Source organism: Tetrao urogallus, assembly GCF_951394365.1.
Source record: "Tetrao urogallus genome assembly, chromosome: 1".
NCBI lineage: Eukaryota > Metazoa > Chordata > Aves > Galliformes > Phasianidae > Tetrao > Tetrao urogallus.
Window position 1 is genome coordinate 111,781,159 of NC_136813.1, and position 23,344 is coordinate 111,804,502.

Sequence of the window (23,344 nt, forward strand, 5' to 3'; positions counted from 1 at the left end):
GGGCTCAGCGAAGACACTGAATAAATTACAAAAAGCCACCGTTGCTCGTTGTCTGAATCTTCTTGGTTTCTGCTGTAAGGTGGTGATGATATGGGAAAAGCAGCGGGGAGGGTGAGCCAGAGAGCGTGGGATGGAGCAGAATCCAGGTGAGGAACCTCTGATTCTTTTTCCTCATCCTGCAGGGACTCCACACTATCCAAGCCACACTGCCTTGCACTCCCCTCAGCCCTTTCGTGTGTTTGTGGGTGCATGTGAGTGAGAAAGCAGACACGTGGTGGAGACCAGCAGGGCCTTGGTTCCTCTGGTTGCTGCTCAACCAGAAGTAAAATATTCCACAGTTCTAACTGGATACTGTGAAGTCCAAAAGCGGTCAGCATTGTGAATTATGTCCATTGAAACACTGCGAGCGGTGTACTTATAACGACAGTAGGCCTTGTAGATTTTGTAATATATTTTGTTTTGTTTCTTTTTTTTTTTTGTAGTGCTCTTCACAAGTGAGAAAAAAGAAATCTTTTTTTTTTATTATTTTTTCTGTCTGTTTTTTGATTTTTTATGATTTTTTTGTTTGTTTGTTTGTTTTTTGTAGTAAAGAAGGGTTGTATTTAGAGGCCAGTAGTTAGAGATCCAACCAGTGGAGCTCGTGAAGCACTACCTGGCCTTAAGGCCACCATCCAAGGGAGGCTGGGAAAATTATTATTCACCCAGCCTCCGGAAATGTAATGTACCAGCAGGCAAAAAACAGTTCTTCATGTAGTACAAAAACAACAAAACGAAACGAACCCAAAAAAAAGGAGGAAAATAAAGGTAAAAATGAAACAAAAATCATTTCTTAAATTCTAGTGCCATAGCTTTTTTTGTTGTTGTTGTTTCTATTTTTTGTTCACAACAAAGAGAGAGAGAGATTCTACTTATCCGTCTGACACATGCATCCTCATGTGGTCGTTGAAATGCTCAATTTGGTCAAACTTAGCTGGACAGACAGAGCAGACGTACGTGGTCCCCTCTGTGCAGGCCACCACCCCGGCGGGGACGGCCCTCGCGCTGGTGCCGGTGGCTCCAGGCGTGCCGTTGGTGGCACTGTGCAGAGCCACATGCCTCTCCAGCAGGGTCTTGTGGGAGAACTTCTTCTTGCAGATATAGCACTCGTAGGACTTCTCCCCGCGGTGCAGGCGCATGTGCACATTCAGGGAGCTCTTCTGGGTGAAGCGCTTGTTGCAGATGCTGCACTGGTAGGCCCTCACGCCGGTGTGCGTCACCATGTGTTTGATTAGGTAATCCTTTAGAGAGAAGGAGCGCCAACAGATGCTGCACTGGTGAGGCTTCTCACCTGCCCATTACCAAAAAGAGAGAAAACGAAAATTAGATGGGGAAAAAAATAAAAAAAAGGTAACAGAATTACGATGCTTTGCAGTAATGAATGGTGAACACCACAGGGGTCTCTGGAGAGATGCTCTAAGAAAGACTAATTCTGTTAATAACTGTGCTTTGATACACAAAACCTTGTTTGATCAGAGGATTCATGATGCTTTACAATGGAGGCTATAGGTACTCCCAATTTACACACTGTAAAATGGAGCTCATGTGAGCTCCTAGAACAAACAATTGCAAAGACAGGAGTGGAGATAAAAAGATTCTGGCATCTATGCTCAGCTTCAATGGCACAGCCTCTGCTGCTCCGGGCAGGAGAGGGAACACCGTTTCTGTCCTGTTCTCTTACACTTCCTAGGAAAGTCTTGGTCAGGTTATTTTACCTTTTAGTGCCTCCATTTCCCTATGTGTATGCAATAAAAACATGACTGACCAGACAGCTGACCTGTAATACACTCTTTTCTGTCAAATTGCTTTAGATTTATAGGAAGATAAGTGCTAAAGATTGCCAAGGGAATCCAGCTTTTTTATGTGAGTTTATATTTGCTGCCCCTTTTTCTGGTCAAATCTAATATCTGAAATATGGATTACTGTGTATTCCATATTCCATAATACAAATATATAGCTGTATATCCAAATGTCCCATCAAAAGGTGCTTTCAAATCTTTTTAAATGTCTTGTATATTTCAGATGTGGCAAATTATCAGCCCTACGCCTATCAGGGAAAGAGGCATTCCCATAACTCTGAAACTGTCACAGTCATCCTTTGTTTTGCTGACTGAAAAATAATTTTCCTTTGACTATTCTGCAATTTCCTGTCTAGCAGAGATCCTTTTCTTTCACATCCTACTTCCTCCCTTTTACAGTCTGTCTAGGACTGCTTTAAATCTTGAAGAGTCAATTTTCAGAGACCATCGCATTCCCGTGGTAATATATTATTTACTCTTTGTGCAGTGAGGTACATTCAGTTTTCAGAGAGCATGATTCATATGGATTGGATGGGAAGGATCCACTTTTCTTGTCTCTTCTGAGTTTTTGTTTCTCTTTATTTCTCAGCTTGCACGTATGATGGCAACATCTGCGAATAGAATCCACGAGCTCCACGTCTGCGTAGCAACGATGATTTTGTCCTGACTTGGTCAAAGATACTTTGTATAAAAAAAATAAAATTTCCTGGCTTTGTTCAACACAGTAGTGTGGTGAGCATAGACAGGCCAATATACTTGACGTGTTATGTAGGAAACGATAGTGTGTCAGCTATAATCATGTCAGGCTAATTTACAAGAGACTGATTACATTTACAGTGCTCATTTTTGCCTTAGGCAACGTATCTCCCAGAGTTTGTAATAAGTCAGTCTCCTCTGCTCTAGACCTTGTTAAGTTTATGCTATAAAAACACCCTCATTTTTGCCTGCACATATTTCTAAGATATGCTGGGTTCTGGCTTTTTTCTAATCTTAGCTTCAAAGCCTTCCTGGGAGTTCTTTCCTAAAAATCTTAAAACTTTTTAGATTTTCTTTTTTATATGCCAATTTACGTGTTCCTTAAGTAATCACTTTGTTGCCTTTTCCCACTGTAGATTCTTTGTTCCCATGATTCTTCCTCTTGAAATCAGGCATTCCATCAATTAGGTGCATATGTTCCTCCTTTTGGTTCTTTACTTTATATTCGACTGCTTTTAGCCAATAACATGAGAAAGTTACTCAATATTAATGTGTAGCATACAGGAGAAGGCAATGATGGTTTATAAGGTGCAGGTCACTGCAAATGTTCTACCACTGTGTTTCCAGAACACTAACTTCCGAGAACATCATGGGATACATTTACACCAGTTCACATGGAACACAATGTGAAAGAAGAAAAGGGGGTAGGTTTGCGTCTACATTACAGGGCTTTCATTGCATGAAAAAGTTGCATCAGAATATTGGTCTTGGAACCTTAAAATTGGGATTGGGAGATCTAAGGGTTGTTGAATTCTGGTTTACGAGTAGATACCTCATGAATTCTCTTGAGAGCAAGACAAATTCAAACACCTGTATCTCCCAAATCTTTCTCATTTTCCTTGGATCCTCACAAGAACCATATACCATGGGCAAGCAGCAGACAAGCCTTCTTCAAGACTGTGCCTAAAAAGTTTATTTTCAGAATGTTTTTTTGGAAGCTCTGCCTTCTGCTGCTCAAGGTGCTATTGCTTCTTAGTCACCTTGGTTGACTGTGTGTAGTACTTAGAAATACTTTAAGACAGATCTTTCAATGTTACCCCTTAATTGACTCCAAACACTGTGTGCAGTGCATAGTTGAGACTGGGGAAGGTAAAGCACCTGATCTCAGTGAAATTATTTGTGAAAAAAAAAAAAAAAAGAAAGAAAAAAAGCCTTTCTAGCTCTTAGAACTAGGATGCAGGCAGATATAACTGACTGCCTTTTTAATGGGATATTTTCCTGAAAAACACAACATTATCTACATAGTATTTTAGCCACTTATCCACAGCAGAAAGATAGAGAACATAAACAAACACAAAAGGATAATTCTGGGACTCGGGATTCTTGATCTTTGCAACCATACTTTTTTTATCAGTCATGAGAAGTGAACCTTCCTGTAAATTATATGTGTGTGTACATGTCTGCCTTAGATTTCTAAAGGATTTTTTAATTTAAGTGATGCTTACACATAAATAGTAGTTAAAAGTTTACTTACAATGGAAGTGAAATTTATCTGATACAGTAGGGAGGCATGATTTACATTCTTTCCATACCTTAGGCAATTTCTCCAGGTTCTACTCTATATATCACAACCCCAACATTTACTTTAAGATTTGATGTTAACAAAAAGACTGGTTGGTGAGAGAAATATTTACTCTTTCTCTAAACTGGAATTTCTTTCCAAAATCAAAATGAGATGAGGGCTAAAGAAAGCAAAATTTAGTCCTAAACCCCAGACAGCTTCTCCATGACCAACAGATAGGTAGACAGATACAATATCCTTGATTTAAAATCTTATAACTAAACAAAGCCAGAAAAGCTAGTTTTGGATTAGTAGTAAAAGCAGTCACCTAAGTTGCCTCAGAAGATCGTACACTAAAAACATTTTTTAAAGAAGAAGGGTGCTGCTGCTGTGTTCTACATTCATTACTTTATTTTTTTTTCTGAGTCCCATGTCTCTGTAGTCCTAGCTAGTGAAACATTTAAGAAGTAGTACAGAAGTACAGAAAAACTTCCTAAAAAACTCCAAATGTATGTGAGATTTAGAAAATATGTGGCATTCTGTGTAACACCCAGGCCTGGACCTAGTGCTGCAACTCCACTGGGAATGAACATGCCCTAACGTCATTCCAGTCATCACCATTTGAACCTAAACTCCTACAGCTGTAGCACTGGGAAGCTTTTCCACAGTAGATGCATTCTTCTTTTGATGACTCTATTATAATTTTGTCATGCCACTTAAGTGTTGCCTGGCCAGCTAGCAGAGGAAAACAAGTGCTTACCATTTCCTTGTATGGATGCAGGACACCTTTTACTCCAAGCATAAAGAGCTTGTTTCTGCACCATGCACAGTTAGACCCCTGTGTGGGACCTACGTGTGTCCACAGGGGCTCAACTTCAATGCAGTCAGCTTAGTGTTCAGTGATACCAGCTCCCTGGGTAGCCTCTCCCTTCTGTTTGTGCTGAGGGCTGTCAGGTTGGGAAACAGAACTTAAGTCCTTGTTTGTAAAGGATTTTCCCTGGCTTCATGTGTAAGCCAATAGGACAAACTCTTACCTGTGTGTACAAACATGTGCTTGACGTAGTTCTGTTTGGCGGTGAAAGTCTTGTTACAGAGAGTGCACTCGTAAGGCTTTTTTTCGCCTTGCCCACCTGCTGTGCTGTGGCCTGCAGATGGGGCTAAGGGCTGAGGGGCTGGCAGTTGAGCAGTGAAAGTTGACAGGCCAGGCTGGGACACTGTCACAAACTGTGTCTGTTGGCCAGCTATGGGCTGGGGCAGGCTGAAGAGAAAAGGCTTAGGGCCACTGCCAGCAGACTGTGTGGTGAAAAGGGCAGGCAGGTACGTGTTGCCAGCTGTGCCAATGACCTGAGTGTTGCTGGTCAGAGTCAGTGGCATCCTCAGATTGCTGGTGAGGGATTCTGTCTGGCGTAAGTAGATCTGTGTGGTTGGCAACGGTTGGGCAACAGTTGTGTTGACAGAAGGCTGCAAAGCCCCCTTTTCGGTGCTGTTATTGACTGTGAGCACTTTGCTGTCCATTTCAACGTCATTGCTTCTCTCTGGCGAGGAAGAGTTGGCATCCACATGCTGCTGCTGCTGCTGCGGAGGCTGACTGCCATCAGCAGGGATATCATTTTGATCTGCTTGAGAAGGTTCTTGCTGCCCATCCCTGCCCAGACCAGTCATAAACTGCTGCTCTACAGAATCAGGCTCAGTACCAATGGAGGAACTGACTCCCGAGTCAAAACTCTCCCCTTTGGGTTCACTCTCAGTGCCTTCTGCTTGGTCAGTGTCCTCAGTGCATTCCTCAGACTCATTGCGCTCAAGGATCTGCACCCTCTGTTGGCCATAGTAGTCATAGTCATCCTCCATCTCCTGCTTAATATGGATGTTGCCCATCAAGGTTTGAATTCGGACAGGGCGTGGTTGCTTGCGGCAATGTGTGGTTTCTGGAGTAGTAGAGAGGTACCGCTCCATCTGCTGTGACCGTTCATGGATCCTAGTAATCCAGCTGGGGTCTTCCATGTGATGGTCCCTAGGGAGACCCAGGGCTGTTTCATGGTGGCTGACCACAGCCCCACTATAGAAGGAGCGCTCCCCACTGCCATTTTGCATGGAACAGGCGTAGAGGGCTGAGTAGATCCTGTCCACACTGTGCTGTGAGTGGCTCTGCAGGTAGCCAGACTCTGTGTCGGTGCTCTGCCCCGAGGTGCCTGATTCGGGTGTTCCTCTGGGTGTCTCCTGGCCAGAATCCTGAATCACCGGGTAGACCTCTCCAACATTTTGCGAGACAATCCTTGTGCACTCATCAATCACAGTCTTGATCTGCAGGATGCTGGCAGCTGTGAGGATTTGGAGGGCCTCTGATTGCGAGACCCGCAGCACCCCACTGTACATGAAGTCAATGAGCTTTTGCACAGACTGGACTGACACCACTGAGGGAATCTCGATGTCACTGTAGCCCAGCAGCAGCTTGTCTTGGAAGAAGGGGCTGCCAGCCGCCAGCACGCAGCGGTGGGCGCGTAGCATGCTCCCGTGGATGCGGACCGTCACGTCACAGAAGTGGCCACGGTTGCGCTGCTCGTTGAGGGTCTCGAGCACAGAATTGCTGAAGTTGTGAAGGTTGATGCTATGAATGCGCTCTGTCATCCCCTTGCAACTGATGTTACCTGTAGCAAAGCAAGTGACAAAAAAAAAAAAGAGGAGATTGGGTCTTTTCTCTGCAGACAGGACACTGACAAAGGTGACTGCCCACTGGGTAAACAAAAGAGATCCATACCGTAACAGTCACAAACAAAGGCACTGGTAAGAAGATACCGCCTTTTTAAGGATAGAAATAAAATTATACAACTCTTTTTCAGAGTTGAGAAAGTTCCGAATTTCTGAACAAAAGGAGGCAAAGAAAGTGTAGCTGGTCAATGTTTCAACCACTTTTCTGGGCCTCAAGCTTTCTACCAGCTTACATGGCTTTAAAATCCTAGAGCCAGCCAACTGTAAGCACTGAGCTGGGTTTTAAGCTGTACGGATGTGGATCTACTCCAGAAATGATCAAATTATTACTTTAATTACCCTTTACATCAACTTGTTAATGCAAAGAGTCTACGTGAAAATGTGGTTTCTATCTAGAATGTCATTCCAAGGAATTTGCGTGCTGGTTTTTATACTACAGCTACTTGTACAAAAAGTTGGCGTTCACTTCCCAAGATATGAAGATTTATACTGTAAATGTTCCTAAAATCCCACGCACAGTTTTGTCTGGGGTTGTGGATGAGAACATTTGCTACCCCGATAGTAACAAACAGTCCTCCTTAAGAACCCTAAGCAAAAAAGATAACATGAGCTGTCCCCTTTAGTTTAAAGCATATCCCAAGTTCTGATTGGCACCAGAATGCCATCATATAAACAAATGTTCTCCTGCTGTTATTTACTTGACAGAAACTGGAAAATTACAGGCATTTTCTCTAAGACTTAGTCTTAGTTTGGCTGAATGATCTAAATAGGGAATAGTTTAGAAAGGCATCTAACTGATATAGGTACAAAGCAAATGTATCCTTCAAAATTAACCTTCATGTCTAACTTCTTAAACTGTTGATTCACTTTTCCCTATGTCCAACCTGCATTCTTTGGATTAATGCTTTTTTATTTCTTTTCATGTTCTTTATTCATTTTTCATCTACTTAGATTTTGATGGCAGAAACTACTTTTTCGTCTTTTAAATCACTACCACAATTATGGAACATTTCTTCTTGAATATTCCTACCAAAGTTACAGCACCTTTTGCACAGCTAGTGCTTAAGAATCTAAAAGAGGAATTTGATAGAGAAGTATGAGCAAATTAAACAAGCTTAGTGCCACCATCTGCTCTAAGAGAAATACAAAGAGAAAATAAATGGCATCAAAAGTGGTTTCATACACATGCTTTTTAACCCAACAGTGATCCTCTGGTCTGGCCTAATGGGTGTCTTACATCTCATATGCAAGCTATAGAATATTATGTATTACAATTTGCAGGAAAATGTGGAGTTTTCCCTCTTCCACTGTTTCCTTCTCATTTATCTACTCCTGCCATCTCAAGCTTCTTTTCTTTTGCTGCTTCATAGAGAAATCTCCCTGGACACAGGTTGTCATTTTAATTCTGTGAAGATGATGATGATAAAAGGAAGCATAAAGGTCAGGAATTGGAAATCCTGATGAGGCCAAGCTATCTGAGGAAGTCTGATGCTAACAGATGTGAACCAGCCAATGTCAGAAGATGTGAAGTCAGAGCACTAGGCGGATGCCCAGATAACTGTAACAAGGAGAAAACTACTAACAACATCATGGGTGTTGTGAATTAGTTCTGTCTTGGTTAATAAACTTTGCTGGGAAACATGAACTTCTTCCTCTGATGATCTGGATCATCAGGATTGGAAAAATGTCTTAGGAATTTGGAGCCTTTCCTTCATGGGCACCTCAATTACTATTAAACAGAATAATGTATAAATTACTCCACCCAGACAGTTATTCTCCAGAGGCCTCCAAGATAGTTCCAGATGCTTTCCTTCCCAGCATCTCAGACCACATAAGTATGGAAAATACACATTTTTTAAAAAAAATTGATATCCTTGATTTGAAAGGAAAAGGACTTTGTAAAAGCTTTGTGTTGGTGGAGAAACAGACAGATGGATGATTAGTGGTGAACAGAGGACCTTCTCAACACTTACAGTAGGCCGTGGCAAATTATTCCATAAGTATCCATTTATCTTTATCTCCCTTTGAGTGCCAGCCTATCAGTATGCTTCCCATCACAAAATATTGCTCACTACTTGGTTTGACCCTATTACTTCCCCTTTGTGAGAGTAGGTGTTTGAGATGCTCTCCTGAAAAAGAGAATGATATCTAGTTTATCCTCTGTTTTATCAAACTGGGAATTTGATAATAACAAGAGATACAGAATCCTAGAATCACAAAGGTTGGAAAAGACCATGGACATCACCTTGTACAACCATCAAACCACACTTGTGTCCACTATACACAATGTTCCTCAGTGCCACATCTACCCTTTCCTTGAAAATCTCCAAGCACGGTGACTCCACCACCTCCTTGGGCAATCTGCTACATTACATCACCACCCTTTCCAAGAATAATTTTTTCCTGCTATCTAACCTTAACCTCCCTTGGCTTAACTTAAAGCCATTACTTCTAGTCACATTGCTAATTACCTGGGAGAAGAGGCTGACCCCCACCTCACCACAACCTCCTTTCAGGCAGTTGTAGCGATGCATGCAGTTGTTGTGACTGAAATGCAGGACTTGGAACTTGGCCTTGTTAAAGCTCATACAATTGGACTCAGCCCATCGATCCAGTTTATCCACATCCAGGGCCTTTCTACCTTCAGGAAGATCATCACTTCCTCCCACCTTGATGTCATCTGAATATGTACTGAGGATGCACAGCCCAGATTATCTATAAAGATATTAAACAGGACAGGCCCAGTACTGACCTCTGAAGAACATCTCTAGTGATCAGCTGTCAGTTGGATTCAACTCCATTCATCACCAGTCACTGGGCAAAGGACACTCACTGGACAGTCAAAGGTTTTGCTAAAGTCTAGCTAGATTAATTACATCCACAGCATTTCCTTCAATAAACAGTTGGGTCAAGAACAGGTAGATCAAACAGGACCTGCCTTTCATGAATTCATGCTGGCTAGGCCTGATCTGAAAAGAATTCTACCTTGTTCATATGAACCTTGGCAGAAAGCATTAATTTTGTGAGTTAAATTCCCCCAAAAATGCATCCTCAGCTCCTTTTCACTGTGATCTGTATCAAGTAATCAGGAAAGGGAATCTCACTACCTGTTTACAAGTACAGAAGGAAGGAAAGATGGGGATTATCTGCATGTTTCAGCAGCCTTCTCTGCTGCATTGTATTTGGTCATTAGCTACTAATGAAAATCACCAGTCAGGGTTAAACAAGGCTAAGAAAAAGAGGTGTGTGTGCTCACAAGAGACTGATGTGAATAGCTCTCTAATAGGAACTGATCTAGGACACTAAATTCCTTGAGGTGTATGAACTGGACTCAAAGTCATTTTGTTACTGAACAGAAATGCCAGTCTGAAAGATAACTCCTGAAGACCAATGTGGTATTAAAGAGCAAGCCTTCTTTATTGTGGCACTGGATCCATAGCGGATCACCCCATTTAACATGCACGCCCAGCACAAAAAGTCTTCAAAAAGTCTTCTCAATACATTTAAAGCTTCATAAGCATTATTGAATGTGTGCGAATTGAATGCTGTTTCTGCATCAGAACAAAGTAAGAATTTTGCTAATTTCATGGCCTCTGCTACCATTTGGGTCCTTTATTAAACTAATAGTTCTTTCCAGGGGGCCTTTCTACTTTACTGGGGTTCTCTGATAAGTCTTCATTGCTAATCCCCTAGATAAATCTTCCCCAACAGCACATAGTTAGTATATAAGCTATACATATATACATATAAGCTAGTAACAACTTATGTATAGCCAGCATTGAAGATATATGTCACACACATTGCAAGAGCATCCTGCGCAAATTAAAAGGACAATTTGTTATGTGCCGCAGGGAGTGCCTGAAGAAGGTATTAAGGAAGATCGGACACCTCCCCTCCGTATTCTTTGTTTAACAAGGACTCTGAACAAAATCACCATATCAATATGAACAAGAAGAATGTTGAGACGTCTTGGAAACGACAGGACTGACACCAGATAACAAATAAATTAACAAATGTAAACCTTCTGATAAGACTGTGAACCTGGAGTACCGGCCAACGGAGGGGGGGGGAGGAAAGCAAGGGAGGGGAGAGGCAACGGGGGAAAACAGGGTATAAAGGCTGTCATGTTGTGTTCATAGGTGTGCCTCTGCTTGCAGGACGCCCGCCATTGCAATTGCGAATAAAATCTGCTTTTATCAGAGATATCATCCTGACAAAAATTATTTGGATATTTCCAGCAAATGGATGCTACAAACTATTCCGTACAATCTGACTGGATTAAGGCTGCTTGGTGAGTTTCGTTTGGCTACAAATTTGATTGGCAAATCTAGTGGCTAGTGTTTAGTCATTAATCTTCTTTACTTGCCTATCTATCTGCTGCCTCGTTTCCTTATGGTTTACCACCATGATTACTCAAAATGTCATAAAACATAAGTAGCACAAGACACATTATAAAACATATAGCAAAACATAATGTAGACATTAAAATATACATCATGACATATTGATATAATTGTGACAACGTGAGTCACTCCATGTAAGGCAAAGGTATTTTGGTTGCGCCTGGCATAAACAGAGCTCTCTCTTAAAAAAAGCCTCATCTAGTCTCTTTACTTCTTCAAGTGAAATTGAAACACCTTCCCTACTTCAACAGAGAAACAATTGAAATTCACTCCTTAAGGATGAAAGAGGAGTGGTGCATGGAAGAGACACATAATGAATGGTAAAAAACAAAAACAACACAATCTCATGCAGATTTTGAGGATGATTTTTCCAAGCTATCTTCCTTGATTTTCAACACTGAAAACCATACCCATTTAAAGTGCAACCGAAGTACTTGCAATGATTGTGTGAGAGAAGCTAGTACACAAACCACAGTAGCATAAAAGAAGCAGTAGTTCACTCTAACAAGTTCTAGAGATTGCCCTGTTCAACGCAGCCTCTCCCTTTCTGCAGGGAACTATGTCCAGATCCAAGTTCTGGAGTTGTCCTTTACATTGTTCTAAGCAGTCCAAAGTTGGTGTTTCCCATAAGAGCTGGACTTGTTAGGTTTAACTCCAAAGTAAATGTGATATTCTGACAAAGAATACTAGAATCTTACGCAAGCCCAAGCTGGTATCAGTTCTTTCAGCATGTCTCAGAGTGTATACGTTCGTCACAAGATCCAGCAACACCCACATGCGGGTGCACATGTGCACACACATACACACACACACACACACTCAGTCACTCACCTACAGAATGCCTGGCTCGAGAAAAAGACTACTGTCTCAGGCTCTGCTCAGGCCTGCCACTCTTTTAAACATGAGACAGTGGGAAACTTTCTGTGAAATTCAAGTGGCCTTTGTTAAGTGCCTCCCCGCCTCTCCCCCTTTTTTTGTCCAGTAAATATGATGTAGAGATCCCAATGGACTCATTCTAAGAAACTCCTGTAAAATGGTTTTGTCCCCTTTCTATGAAGCAAGTTCTGATTGGAGGGGTATTCACAAACCATATAGGAAAGAATGGGTTTGAAAACGCAAAGGCCATTCTTACTCAGATGGGCAATGAATAGGAGTTCGGGCAGTTAAAAAAAAAAAAAAAGAGAGAGAGAGAGAGAGAGAGAAAGAAAAACGAGGAAGAAAAAAGGGGGAAAAAAAGCCCAGTCAACAGCGCAGATTATGCACATTTGCAATCCTCCTGAGCTGCAATTTGAAGCTGGCATGGCATAAAGGTGAAACATATTACTGCGCAACTTTGAAAAAAGCTCCAGTTCCCCATATGCAAATGTACCGATTAAACTGTCAGGCTATTCACAGAAACATGCATGGAATTCATCCTCAGCCAGTAAGAAGGAGCACAACATGGATGGGAAAGGGAAAAACTTTTGTTGTGCAATACATGACTGAATGCTTAGATTAGTGTTTTCTTGAATCTCTTCCACCCCTCCTGCTGACTTTTATGCTAAGGGTGTTCTAAGGAAGGCAGATTTTTACCATGACAATGACAGTGACAATCTCTCCAAGTACAGTGCCAGAGGGTACTGAGGGTACAAAGGCAGAAGGAAACAGCAGGCAGTGGACTCTCAGAAGATGTTTTAAAATACGTGGAAGTAAAGCCGAGAGATACATCAAGCATAGCTTGAAGGAAGATTTCTATACATTAAAGCTACAGTACATAGATCTTCACAAAAGTGGAAAGGTACAGCTCACAAAAGCAAATTTTTTGTCAGAAACGTAGCGAATGATCCTAGCAAATGCATGATGTAGCACAGTTACAAAGTTGTACAGAATGCTGAAGACTGCTGGTCATACACAAATGGCTATGCTGCATGTTTTAAAATGTAAGGGTTTTTTTGTACAGCCACTAGATGTCCCTTTCTGCAAAGCCAACCTTTGTTGCTTTAAAGCTCATACCTATAAGGTATCACAAAATTTGATTTTCTCTATTGTCCTTCAAAATCACAGTCTCTCAAAGCATACTGCTCAATGATGACTGACCATTCCTACAAATAGTGATGAGGAAACCACTGCAGCTGCTGTAAGCCAGCAGTAGCTCAGTGCATGGCCTTCCCCTGGAGCAAGCTGCCAGTGTTGCTGGAATCCAGGCTCTTTTTTGGAACTTACTGTGTGGTCTTTCACAGGAATAACTTTGCAGGGGGAACTCCAAAGGCTCTACTCTTAACTTCATACTTCAAGGGTGAAATAGTCACCTCATATACTTCAGAGCTGGTAGGCCTATTGAAACATAAATGGATTGAGTTTTAGCCTCAATTTTCTGCAGAAGCATCCAGAAAATTGTTTGGCAATTCATCTCATTGATACTTAGACAAGATTAACTAGAACTATTTTGATATTGCTGCTTTAGCTTGTCTTCCTGACAAGCTCCTCAGGCCTTGCATTGAGAAGATCTCCCACTCTGAGTGACTGAAGAAAAGCTGGAGGCATTTTTATCTCCTATAGAGTATGTGCACCTGTAATCCAGTTCCTGGAAGCACCACAAACTAAATTAACCTGCTGCTGCTGGAGACCAGCACCTACTCTTTACTCTCTGTCCCAGCAGTGGTTTGTTTTGGTTATCTCTAACCTTTGCCTCCCAAATCAAGTGCTGGAGGATCACAGCCTGCTGGCTGTAGCAAAAGGATGTGTTAAGTTCTTCATATAGTCATCACGTTTACTCCTCTTCCTCATAGTGGGAACAATTTAGTTACACCATGCGCTCAGAAATTTGCTTAAGACATTTGCAAAAACCACAAATGCGTGGGATTTCCACTCTCAGACAGACTGTCTACCATCTTTATAATAAGAAAGTTTTCCTAGTATTCTACTTGGAAATCAATTAATCATCCTTTTCTCCAACAGACATAGAGAAGTGTTGACTATTTTCCTTTCTATAGCAGCCTCCCACATACTGGAAAATGCCTCACATTTCTTCTTTAAGCCTGTCTTTCCTAGAAAATCCAAACTCTGTTCTCCCCATCACACTCACTGGACATACATACATTCTTTTCTTCCGTCTTCTATTTCATTTGTCCTTCTTTCACTTAAAAATGCACTGCCCTAAAGCAGATTAAGTGTTCTAGCTAACCAATGTTGTAATGATTATACCACTAAGTCACAGTGTATGTTTTTATGTCTGCATTGTGTCTCGTGGTATATTTTGCAGTGTGTCTCGGGCTACCTACATTTTGCAGCCTCTTGAAGGTAGCACATAGGTAGGGAAGTAAAGAACAGTAACAACTAAACATTAGCCACTAGATTTGCCAATCCAATGTATAGCCAAACGAAACTCACCAAGTGGCCTTAATCCAATCAGATTGTACCAAATAGTTCGTAGCAATGCAGTAATGCTTATGCAGCTTTAAATGTAATGAGTAAAATGTATATAATGTGGAGACTTTTTGTGCACATAACATGTACACCCTAACCCTGTGCATCCAGCACCGCAATAGAGAATGCCTACGTTTTTAAAATCCACCTTGGTCTTAAGAAGTCATCTTTCAGACTGGAGTTTTTGTTCAGTAACAGTGTGAATGAAACGCTTGCCTGAGACACCTCAGATACAATACTATTAAATACCTTATAGGATAAACACAATCAAGCAAGTAAAGCCCTGTTATCAAAATGAAACTCTACTGATTTTCCTTAAAAAAAAAAAAAAAAGCATGTCTCAGTAAAGAATGCTTAATTTGGAATGAAAAATCTGAAGTCTTGCATAAACATGGCAGTTCATTAGAAATACAGCATTTCTATCACAACATATGAAAGCCCCACAATTACCATAGGAAGTTTTCTCATTTCCATACATCAGCATCTCCTGTTCCAACCTTAGTAATCAAAAACCATGGGTGCATTCTTCAGCTCCAATGACCTGATTTATCCCTAGTGATGAAGGTTTATGTTCTGTTGTTCTGAAATTAGTTATTCTAAAATAAAACTGCATGAATGGAGTAAAAATTCATATCTGGTGTTGCCGTTGACAAAATTAGTCCTACATCAGATTTCAACTCTCTGAGACTGCATTTAACAGAAGGACACTTTTCCACTCAAAGAAGTGACCTGAATTTAAAATCCCGAAAACCCAGTAGTGGCTGACTTCTTAGTACATCCCAATGATGCCACAGAGACCGATTTATCCAATTCTGTTTGGATTGATTCTTCTGAATATTTGGCCTCATTCTGAAAAGGGGCCTTCAAGGCATAAAACCTGTATGGAGTTTCGGGAGCACAGGAAAAACATTTGTATCCTCAGCAGGAGATCTGACCAGGAGCAGCTCTTGCTTTCTGTTGCTTTAAAGGTTTGCTGGAGTTCTCACCCAATCATCTGCTTGAACATCTTGAAAATCAGTATCTCCTTCTATAATATCTATCCAAAACAAACACCAGATGACACTACACGAATTGCCCTAACCCTACCAGATTGTTGTTAGAATCAAAATATGTAGCAGTCTACATTTAACAGGAAGTACTGTATTTTTACCAGCACAACATCTATTAATGTGTCAGTAATAAAATCTATGGAAAAAAGAATCACTGTGTTCTGAAAGCTGTCAAACTTCTCTAAATTTCATAGTCTAATAACTACGTTTATTTGAAAGACAGAAATGCGTGCACACACGAACACAACCTTATTCTCCAAGGAGCAAACATATAAGAGTAGATGGCTAATCAGAGTTTGTCTAAACTTTTTTGAGAAGACAGGCTTTTTCTGCAGGCTAAGCAATGTTCAGCAAATGTCCTACGGACGATTTATTTAGCTAATTGCCCCGTTCTTTTTAGCATCCATAGTGATGAGATATCCATTTTTCATCAAACAGAAAACTAAACCATAGGTGTTCTGCACATAAAATTGCTTCTATATCCAGCAGTCCTAAATCCTCAACGCTGAGCACAAAAGCCTCTATTTCAGGGAAGATGCTTGGGGTGCAGGCACTGAATCACTTCCCTGTGCTTTGCCTGGAAGTCTGCAGGAAGAGTCCATTTGCCATAACCCCATTTACTTCTCATCTGCAGGGCAGCAATGTCTGTGCCTCACTTTGCTTTGCATGTAAAAGAGGGATAGCAACATGTGCCCAGTTCTGCAGAAGGACTGGGTGCTTCACTTAATCTTTATCCAAGAAATGCAGAACAAATTGTGAAGAGCAGTAGAGAAAGACCAAGAATTAATTCCAGAAGACACATAAGATTTTGTTCTCCAGGCTTACAAAATCAAGATTTCCTCTGCCCTGCTCTAGTGCCTTGATTCCTTTATGCCTCTTGACGCTGAACATACTACTTACAACTGCACATACACAATGTCAACAGAAGAAACACGAGGGCTGTTGCTATAGCTGCACTGACAGGTATTGTGCCTGGATGGCAATCTCACAATATGGGTGCTAGCTCTTGTGCCCCGACCAGCTGTAACCAATTTTCATTAGCGAAAGGTGGGATCAGCAAACCGCTGAAAACAGAAAGTGAGAAAACCACCCTTTTGCAAGAGGAATCAGAGAAAGTAATGTAGCCACATGATGGCACCATTTCCTAGGAAGAGAAACCAGGCTCGGCTCGGCTCCTCTTCGTTAGGGAACATTTTCATATTCTAAATGAAAACTGTTTCAACTGCATTCGCTTGTTCCCAGAGAGCTCATACACGATTATGCCAAGGCCCAGCATGGCCCAACTGTTCTAATTGGCTATAAGTTTAAGGCATTTGGGCTCTTTAAAAACCTAGGTGCATACATGTATTGCTGGTTTTCCTCTGCAGTGCCAGGTGCTGTCACTCAGAAGGCATTCTGTACCAGTGGGTATGTTGCAAAAGAGCCACCAATTAGGAAAGAAGTAAGATAGGCCAACAATGCCCATGGAATTAAGCTGAAATACTCTCAATTTAAACAAAGGATGAGACATTTCTTGGGAAAAAACAATAAACTTTAGAAAAATACAGGCAACCATGGTGATGTATTTTGATACTCAATGGTCCATATTAAGAGCTTAAAGTGAAACATTACTTCAGAATGTTTTTGCCTAATTTAAGGGCTTTTGCATAAATCCTAATAATGTATTTCAGATTGCAAGAATAGTGAATGGGAAGTCCCCTTCGGTCATCTCTCTGTGTTGGATTCTAGAAATTTATGTCCCCTCTCAGAAACATTGGGAGGAGAAAGGGCTGAGGGTGGGATCTGAGTGTGGAGGAGGAAGGAATTCAAGGGCTAATAGTTAAAATATATTAAAATGTGTCTCCAAAAGAGACAATTGCTATTCCACAAACCCTTTCAGATTTGCGCTGTATTGTTAGGTTTTCCCCCAGGCAGAGAGACAAGGAGGAAAAGCTTATCAGTTTGAGCATGGTTAAATACAGTAAGCCTGAAAGCCTATGGGCTTTGGTTAAAAGGAAAATATAGATTAAAACCTCTTAAGATAATTAACTGTTTAGAAGGTTTCTATTGAAGCTAAAATCTTCTGTGGGGAGTTGTAGTAGCAGTCTGTTAGGAGAGGGGTGCAGCTGGACAGAAATGGTTGGCTTTGGTGGGAGAACTGCTTATATCCTACATGTTTCCAGAGAAAGGCCTTAAAATGTAGGAGATTTTTTTCTGGTCACAGACGTAGTGGTTGATGGGACAAACAAGGAATGGAGGAGAAGCTGTAAATGCCAGTCCCCATGACTGGGAAAAAGACTCTTTTGTATCTTCCAGTGGCTGTGCCTCGCTCAGTTCTGGCTAGAGGAAAGCTATCACATGAAAAAAGCTACATTTTACTTGGTTATTTTTTTTCCATTTATCTTTTTTATCTGTCAGTGAAAGAGTAATTGTTAACTAGTACAACTGGGTGCTTTGGTGAATATCTCAACTTAGAAATATTGTGAGACAGATATTCATACTGCACTAGACTGTGGCTTCTTTATTTTGAGTTTAGGGGGTAAGCGTTCAGGCCTGCTTCTAATTCAGATTCAAAACCCAGTGGGAAACAGTACATGCTCATGTCAATGATGCTGAAGGCCACAGGGAAAATCTCTGTCCTCAGTGAGACCTCTGCAATCCTTGGTAACAGGCACATTCCAAAACCACCTGCTTGTTTTGATAGGAAGAACAGTGTAGGACAGAATGCTCTAAACTAATAGATGACAGTAATAAAAAAGAACACAGCTTTCATGGGTGACTTGACACCATCAGATAGGTCTGTACCGTTAAATGTACGTTGTCAGTTCTGGTATTTTTTTTTCTCTATAGGGAAAAGGCTCGGGAACTACAGGTAAGCACATGCATACAGACACTAGCAGGTGAGACTACTATTGTGCTTAAGAGTTATTTCTCAGGTCTGCCTTCAGGCACATTTTACCCTCTACTCAGCCAAAAGACATTAGAGATAACATCTAGGGGTTTTACTTTTGAATACAGGGAGGGCTATGCCTTCTTTTGAAACACTACATGGGATCAAAGCACAAGGTATTTTTGTTGAAGTTGACACGGCCACACATACAGGCATGAAGCTCTGGGGAGAAGTCCCTTGCTCTGTTTTTATTTCCTCTATCATACCCCTTTTCACACAAAAATTGCTACTTTGTGTGTATTTTTTTTCTCTGTGTAACATCAATAAATTACACGTTATCACTCCTATCATCTAGTTATAAAGAGCCTTTCAAGATTTTTAATAGATGCACAATATTGCTACACTTACATTTTCACTGGTTAAGATCTCAAAAATAGCTGTAGTGAGATTACTCTTAATTTATACTACTTCTCTCTCCTGGGTTTTCAAGAAGAAGCATTTCACCACATGTCACAGATTGATACAGAGTATATATTGCTCATCCCAACTGGGCAGAGCTCCCTTCAGTGTTTAACACAACAAAGCTAATAGGAGTAGGGGTTCTAGGATTTGTTTATCCTGTTTTTTTTTCCTTCCCTTTTTTTTTTTTTTCTTTTCTTTTTCTTTTTCATAGGCACAGTTAATTCATTGTGGAGCTATTTCTGCTGACAGATTAACTAGATATCTTGAATTCTCTTTATATTCCAGTTACTGAGTGGCAGATGGGCAAATCTAGATCTCGCGTTATTTTAGTCTTGTAAATGACTTTATGGACAATGAAAACACACATAGAAAACAAATAAAAAGATGGCATGATAGCATTCTCTTAAGAAACAATAATACTTAGTGCACTCTGGAACCAAGTATAGTCCTTGGCCAACAAGAACACACTGTTGTGCTATACCATACATTCATGAGGCTGCCAGAACAAATGCTTTGATAGCAAGGAAGGAGTTTAACAGCACTCACGTGGCTTACAACTGATTTTTACCTATGGAATAGATCAAACATCATGTTTCTTGTGGAAACAGGTGATTCCTACCCCCTGTGGCATCCCCTAGCACATTTTACAAACATCAGTAGGCAGTATTAAGCAGCAGCTTGCTTTTACTTCTCAGGTTCTCTCCCAGTACCATGTTAAGACTGCACTTCAAAACTATTTGGAATGAATGAGCTCCCTTTGGTCAGACATGAACAATAAAATAATCGTTCTGGTTTTGTTTTATTTTGTTATTTTATTTGAATACTGCTCTACCCCTACCTTGTTCTAAAGTTATTGAGTGGGATCACGGCACAAGGATTATATGGCTGTTCTACCCTGGCTAAACAAGAGAAAAGAAGAGAAAATGACCACAGAAGCTGAGATGAAAAGAGCAAAAAGCTCTAGTGCTAAACAAGTCACAGCGATGAAAAGGAACAGAAGGTGACCAAGTCTATTTTTACATTTGTAGATTTGAAGTTGCATAGTTGTAACAAACCTGACAAGTAATGTGCCAGACAATGTTTCCCCAAGCACGGAAGGTGTCTCCTCACAGCATACAAAGGACAAACCAAGAGATACAGAAGCACTGAGTTACACAGGGTTTTAGTAACACACAGCAGAACAAAAGATGGTAGATGTGGCTGCTTCAGCTTTCTTTTAGGAAGAGTCACCTGTCAATCACAGGAAAATCATTTGTGTTTGACCGCTACATGAAGTGTCCCTCTGTGGACCATGCTAAGGAAACAGTACATTTAGTTCAGTCATCTCAACTGATTAGGACTGAGGAGATGACAGCAGAAGCATGCATGATTAAGATATGAAATAGCAACTATTGGCATGATCATTTCTACAGTATTCTCCTGCACTGTTTCCTTTTGTACTATTAGCTATAAGACTGCTTACATTCTCTGAACAGGAGAAAAAAATTCGTAACTTTGATGGTGACAGAGCACTGGCACAGGCTGCCCAGAGAGGTTATGGAGTCTCTTCTGGAGATATTCTAAACCTGCCTGAACGTGTTTCTCTGCAATCTACTCCAGGGAACCTGCTTTAGCAGAGGGGTTGGACTAGATGATCCCCACAGGTCCCTTCCAACCTCTGTGGCTCTTTGACTGTGTGATTCTGTGATCTTCAGGAGGGATAACTAGTAAAAGAAAAAAAATAAATAAATAAAAAAGGAAGTTAGAAAGGGTCTTAAAGGAAAAGAGAAGGAATTTAAATCCATAAGATCATCAGGAAGGTGGCCTTAATAACACTGATATAAGACTTCATATGCAAGGACAACAACAATAACAAATATAAAGAAAAAAGAAAAACAATACAATGGTTAAATAATGAAGTATAAGAGCTCATCAAAGCTGAAAATGTATCTTTCCAAACAAGGAAATCATGCCCAAGTGACACTAATAGAACAGAGCATAAACTGTTGCAGGCTAGATGTAAAACAAAGATTAGGCAGGACAAAGGGGAAATTTAAAGAAAAACAGCTAGGAGTATAAAGACAAATACTGTAATAAAATATTTTTTAAACACATCAGATAAAGGAAGCTTACAGGGCAATGACTAGTACCTAAGAAGTGCCTTAGATTATGTAGTTTGGTAGATTAAACAGGCAAGGAGCAGAGTCAGTGGGTTGGCTGGACTACAGATTTATGAAAGCAATAAAAGTAATCAAAGAGGTTACAGAAATTATGCAGTGGAATTTTGCTTTAATTTTCAGAATGGAAGACGATGGGAGAAGGTAAACTACCTCAAGGGGGATAGGAAGAAAGCACTGTCCTGGAGACAGTTACCGAAAAAAATACAAAACCAAATCACAACAAAAAAAGCCAACAACAAAACCATAATTAAAAAAAAACAAAACAAACACAGACCAACCAATGAACGAGAAACCAAGACCAGCAAAGGAGCATTACTACGTCTTTATAAACAGTGATAAACACTTGAGAGTTGCATATTTTTCACTGTTCACTCAGTGAGTGAAATAGTGGAAAGTCTCATTTAAGGGAGGGATTTGCGAAAAGGCTTGCAACTTAATGGTAACAAAAATCTGTGGGAGGTAGACTCTGAAGGCATGAACAGGTAGACTGAGATACAGACTACCAGTGTTTTACTGGACAGTTACAGTATATCTCAATGCTTCAGCAAACTTACAAATACTGCTGTATTATCAAAATCTTAAAATCTTAAGAATAGAAAATTTAGAATTTTAAAGATTAATACATTTTTTATTCTTATTCCTTGTACTTACAAGTAATACATATGCTGGGGACATATCTTCAAGCTCTCCCTTGAAAGCATGAAAGCTAGACACTCTCGTGGCTTTTTCCAATCAAAGCTGAAGTTATGCATGTGATCACTTACAGTTCTCCAAGGGGAGACCAGTAAGAAAAGCACTGAACGCCACAACGACTGACAAGCTAGCATCAAGTCAGTATTACAGGGTCATCTAATAAGAGAATCACCATTAAAGATAAACAATTTTTTAAAAATCCTTTAAGTAACTTTCCCTGTGATTTAAGCATCAGTAAAAGTTAAGTTCCAAAGTCACACAGTTGTTTCTGAAAACATACTCACTGACTTCATAACTGAAGTACCATATGTTTTTAGTCATTTCTCAAGAGAAGAAAAGCCCAAGAGATCAACCTGACAAAACTCACTTAGGTACGTAGGAATATAGAGACCAGTTCAGATTGGTAGTATAATATCACTAACACTCTGGTGTATAGCAACAGCTTTTTCAACAGAGGTAGAGTGAGCTCAGCTTATAGTTTTACATCTTTACTTGTATTTATTTCTGACTCTACACAATTCAAGCAACATATGTCTGCTTCCGTGAAAACACAAGTCGTTTTTGGCTGACATTTCTTTGATAATATTACGAACAAAAATATAAATTTACAGGATGAGAAACCACCCGTGACTGCTAAGAACCAAAGTATTTACTAAACAAATATTAGAATGTTCTGCAAGATAAACAAATAGCTAAGTCTTGTGAGATTCAGCATTTGAGAACTATGGGTATCTTTCAGCTTAGTTGCTGCAGAGAAGGCCTATATCATTATTATATTGTCTAAAATAGATATCTAAACATACATCATTTCTTAGGTCACCAAAAACAACCTAAAAATATTCAGCATTAGCTAACACATACCATACTTAGATTAGCAAAAATACAGATGAAATGACTATTAACATACTGTCTGTCTCTGTAAAGAAGGAATCAGGATCCTCCTTGTCCCCTCAGAGGGGAAACCATTTCAAAGCTCCAGAGCAGTTATCAGGTAATCATAATCACACATTTCCAGAGGCAAAGCAGGAAGACCATAAGGGCATTTAACCATTCTTTTCCTGCCACAGAACCTCGAAGAGAAACACAGGAAACCTAAAACATAAAGATGAGGCCAAACCACCTTCAGATCCATCTAGCCTCTACATTAGCAACGGGCAAATCAAACCTGTTGATTCATGGGAAGGAAATGGATGATCCCTCTAGCTGCTCAAGAAAATGAAAAACTAGAGTTTCAAGCCCTCTCTCAATGCTCTGTTCAGGAACCTTCTGAGGTTCCCTCTCTGCCTTTTCCCATTATGCTGGAAAGCTATCAAGATACCAAAACAAGAATTTAGAAAAAGGAAAATAGATGGCCTCAAAGTTCTCATCCTATAAAAGTTAACAAAAAAAAAAAGTGCTGGAATCAGACCAAGTTAGCCACATCACTTGAGCATGTATGGACAAGTGGTTTTCATCTGGTCCATCATCAGAAGTGTTTATTACAAACTGCATTCTATTTCTCAAGAA

The 23,344-nt window shown here is 40.4% G+C and overlaps 1 protein-coding gene across 1 annotated transcript in view; it reads right to left on the minus strand.

The window, feature by feature from the left end:
• Nucleotides 1-908: 908 nt before the first annotated feature.
• ZBTB20 (zinc finger and BTB domain containing 20) overlaps nucleotides 909-23,344 on the minus strand; it is a gene marked incomplete at its 3' end in the record, with an annotated part of 33,508 nt that continues 11,072 nt past the window's right edge. Inside the window, exons 3-4 of the mRNA XM_079547657.1 lie at nucleotides 5,127-6,737; nucleotides 909-1,327 (exon numbers count right to left, since the gene is read on the minus strand). Coding sequence (XP_079403783.1) covers nucleotides 909-1,327; nucleotides 5,127-6,717 — 2,010 coding nt within the window. The 5' untranslated portion in view covers nucleotides 6,718-6,737. The remainder of the gene's footprint in view (nucleotides 1,328-5,126; nucleotides 6,738-23,344) is intronic.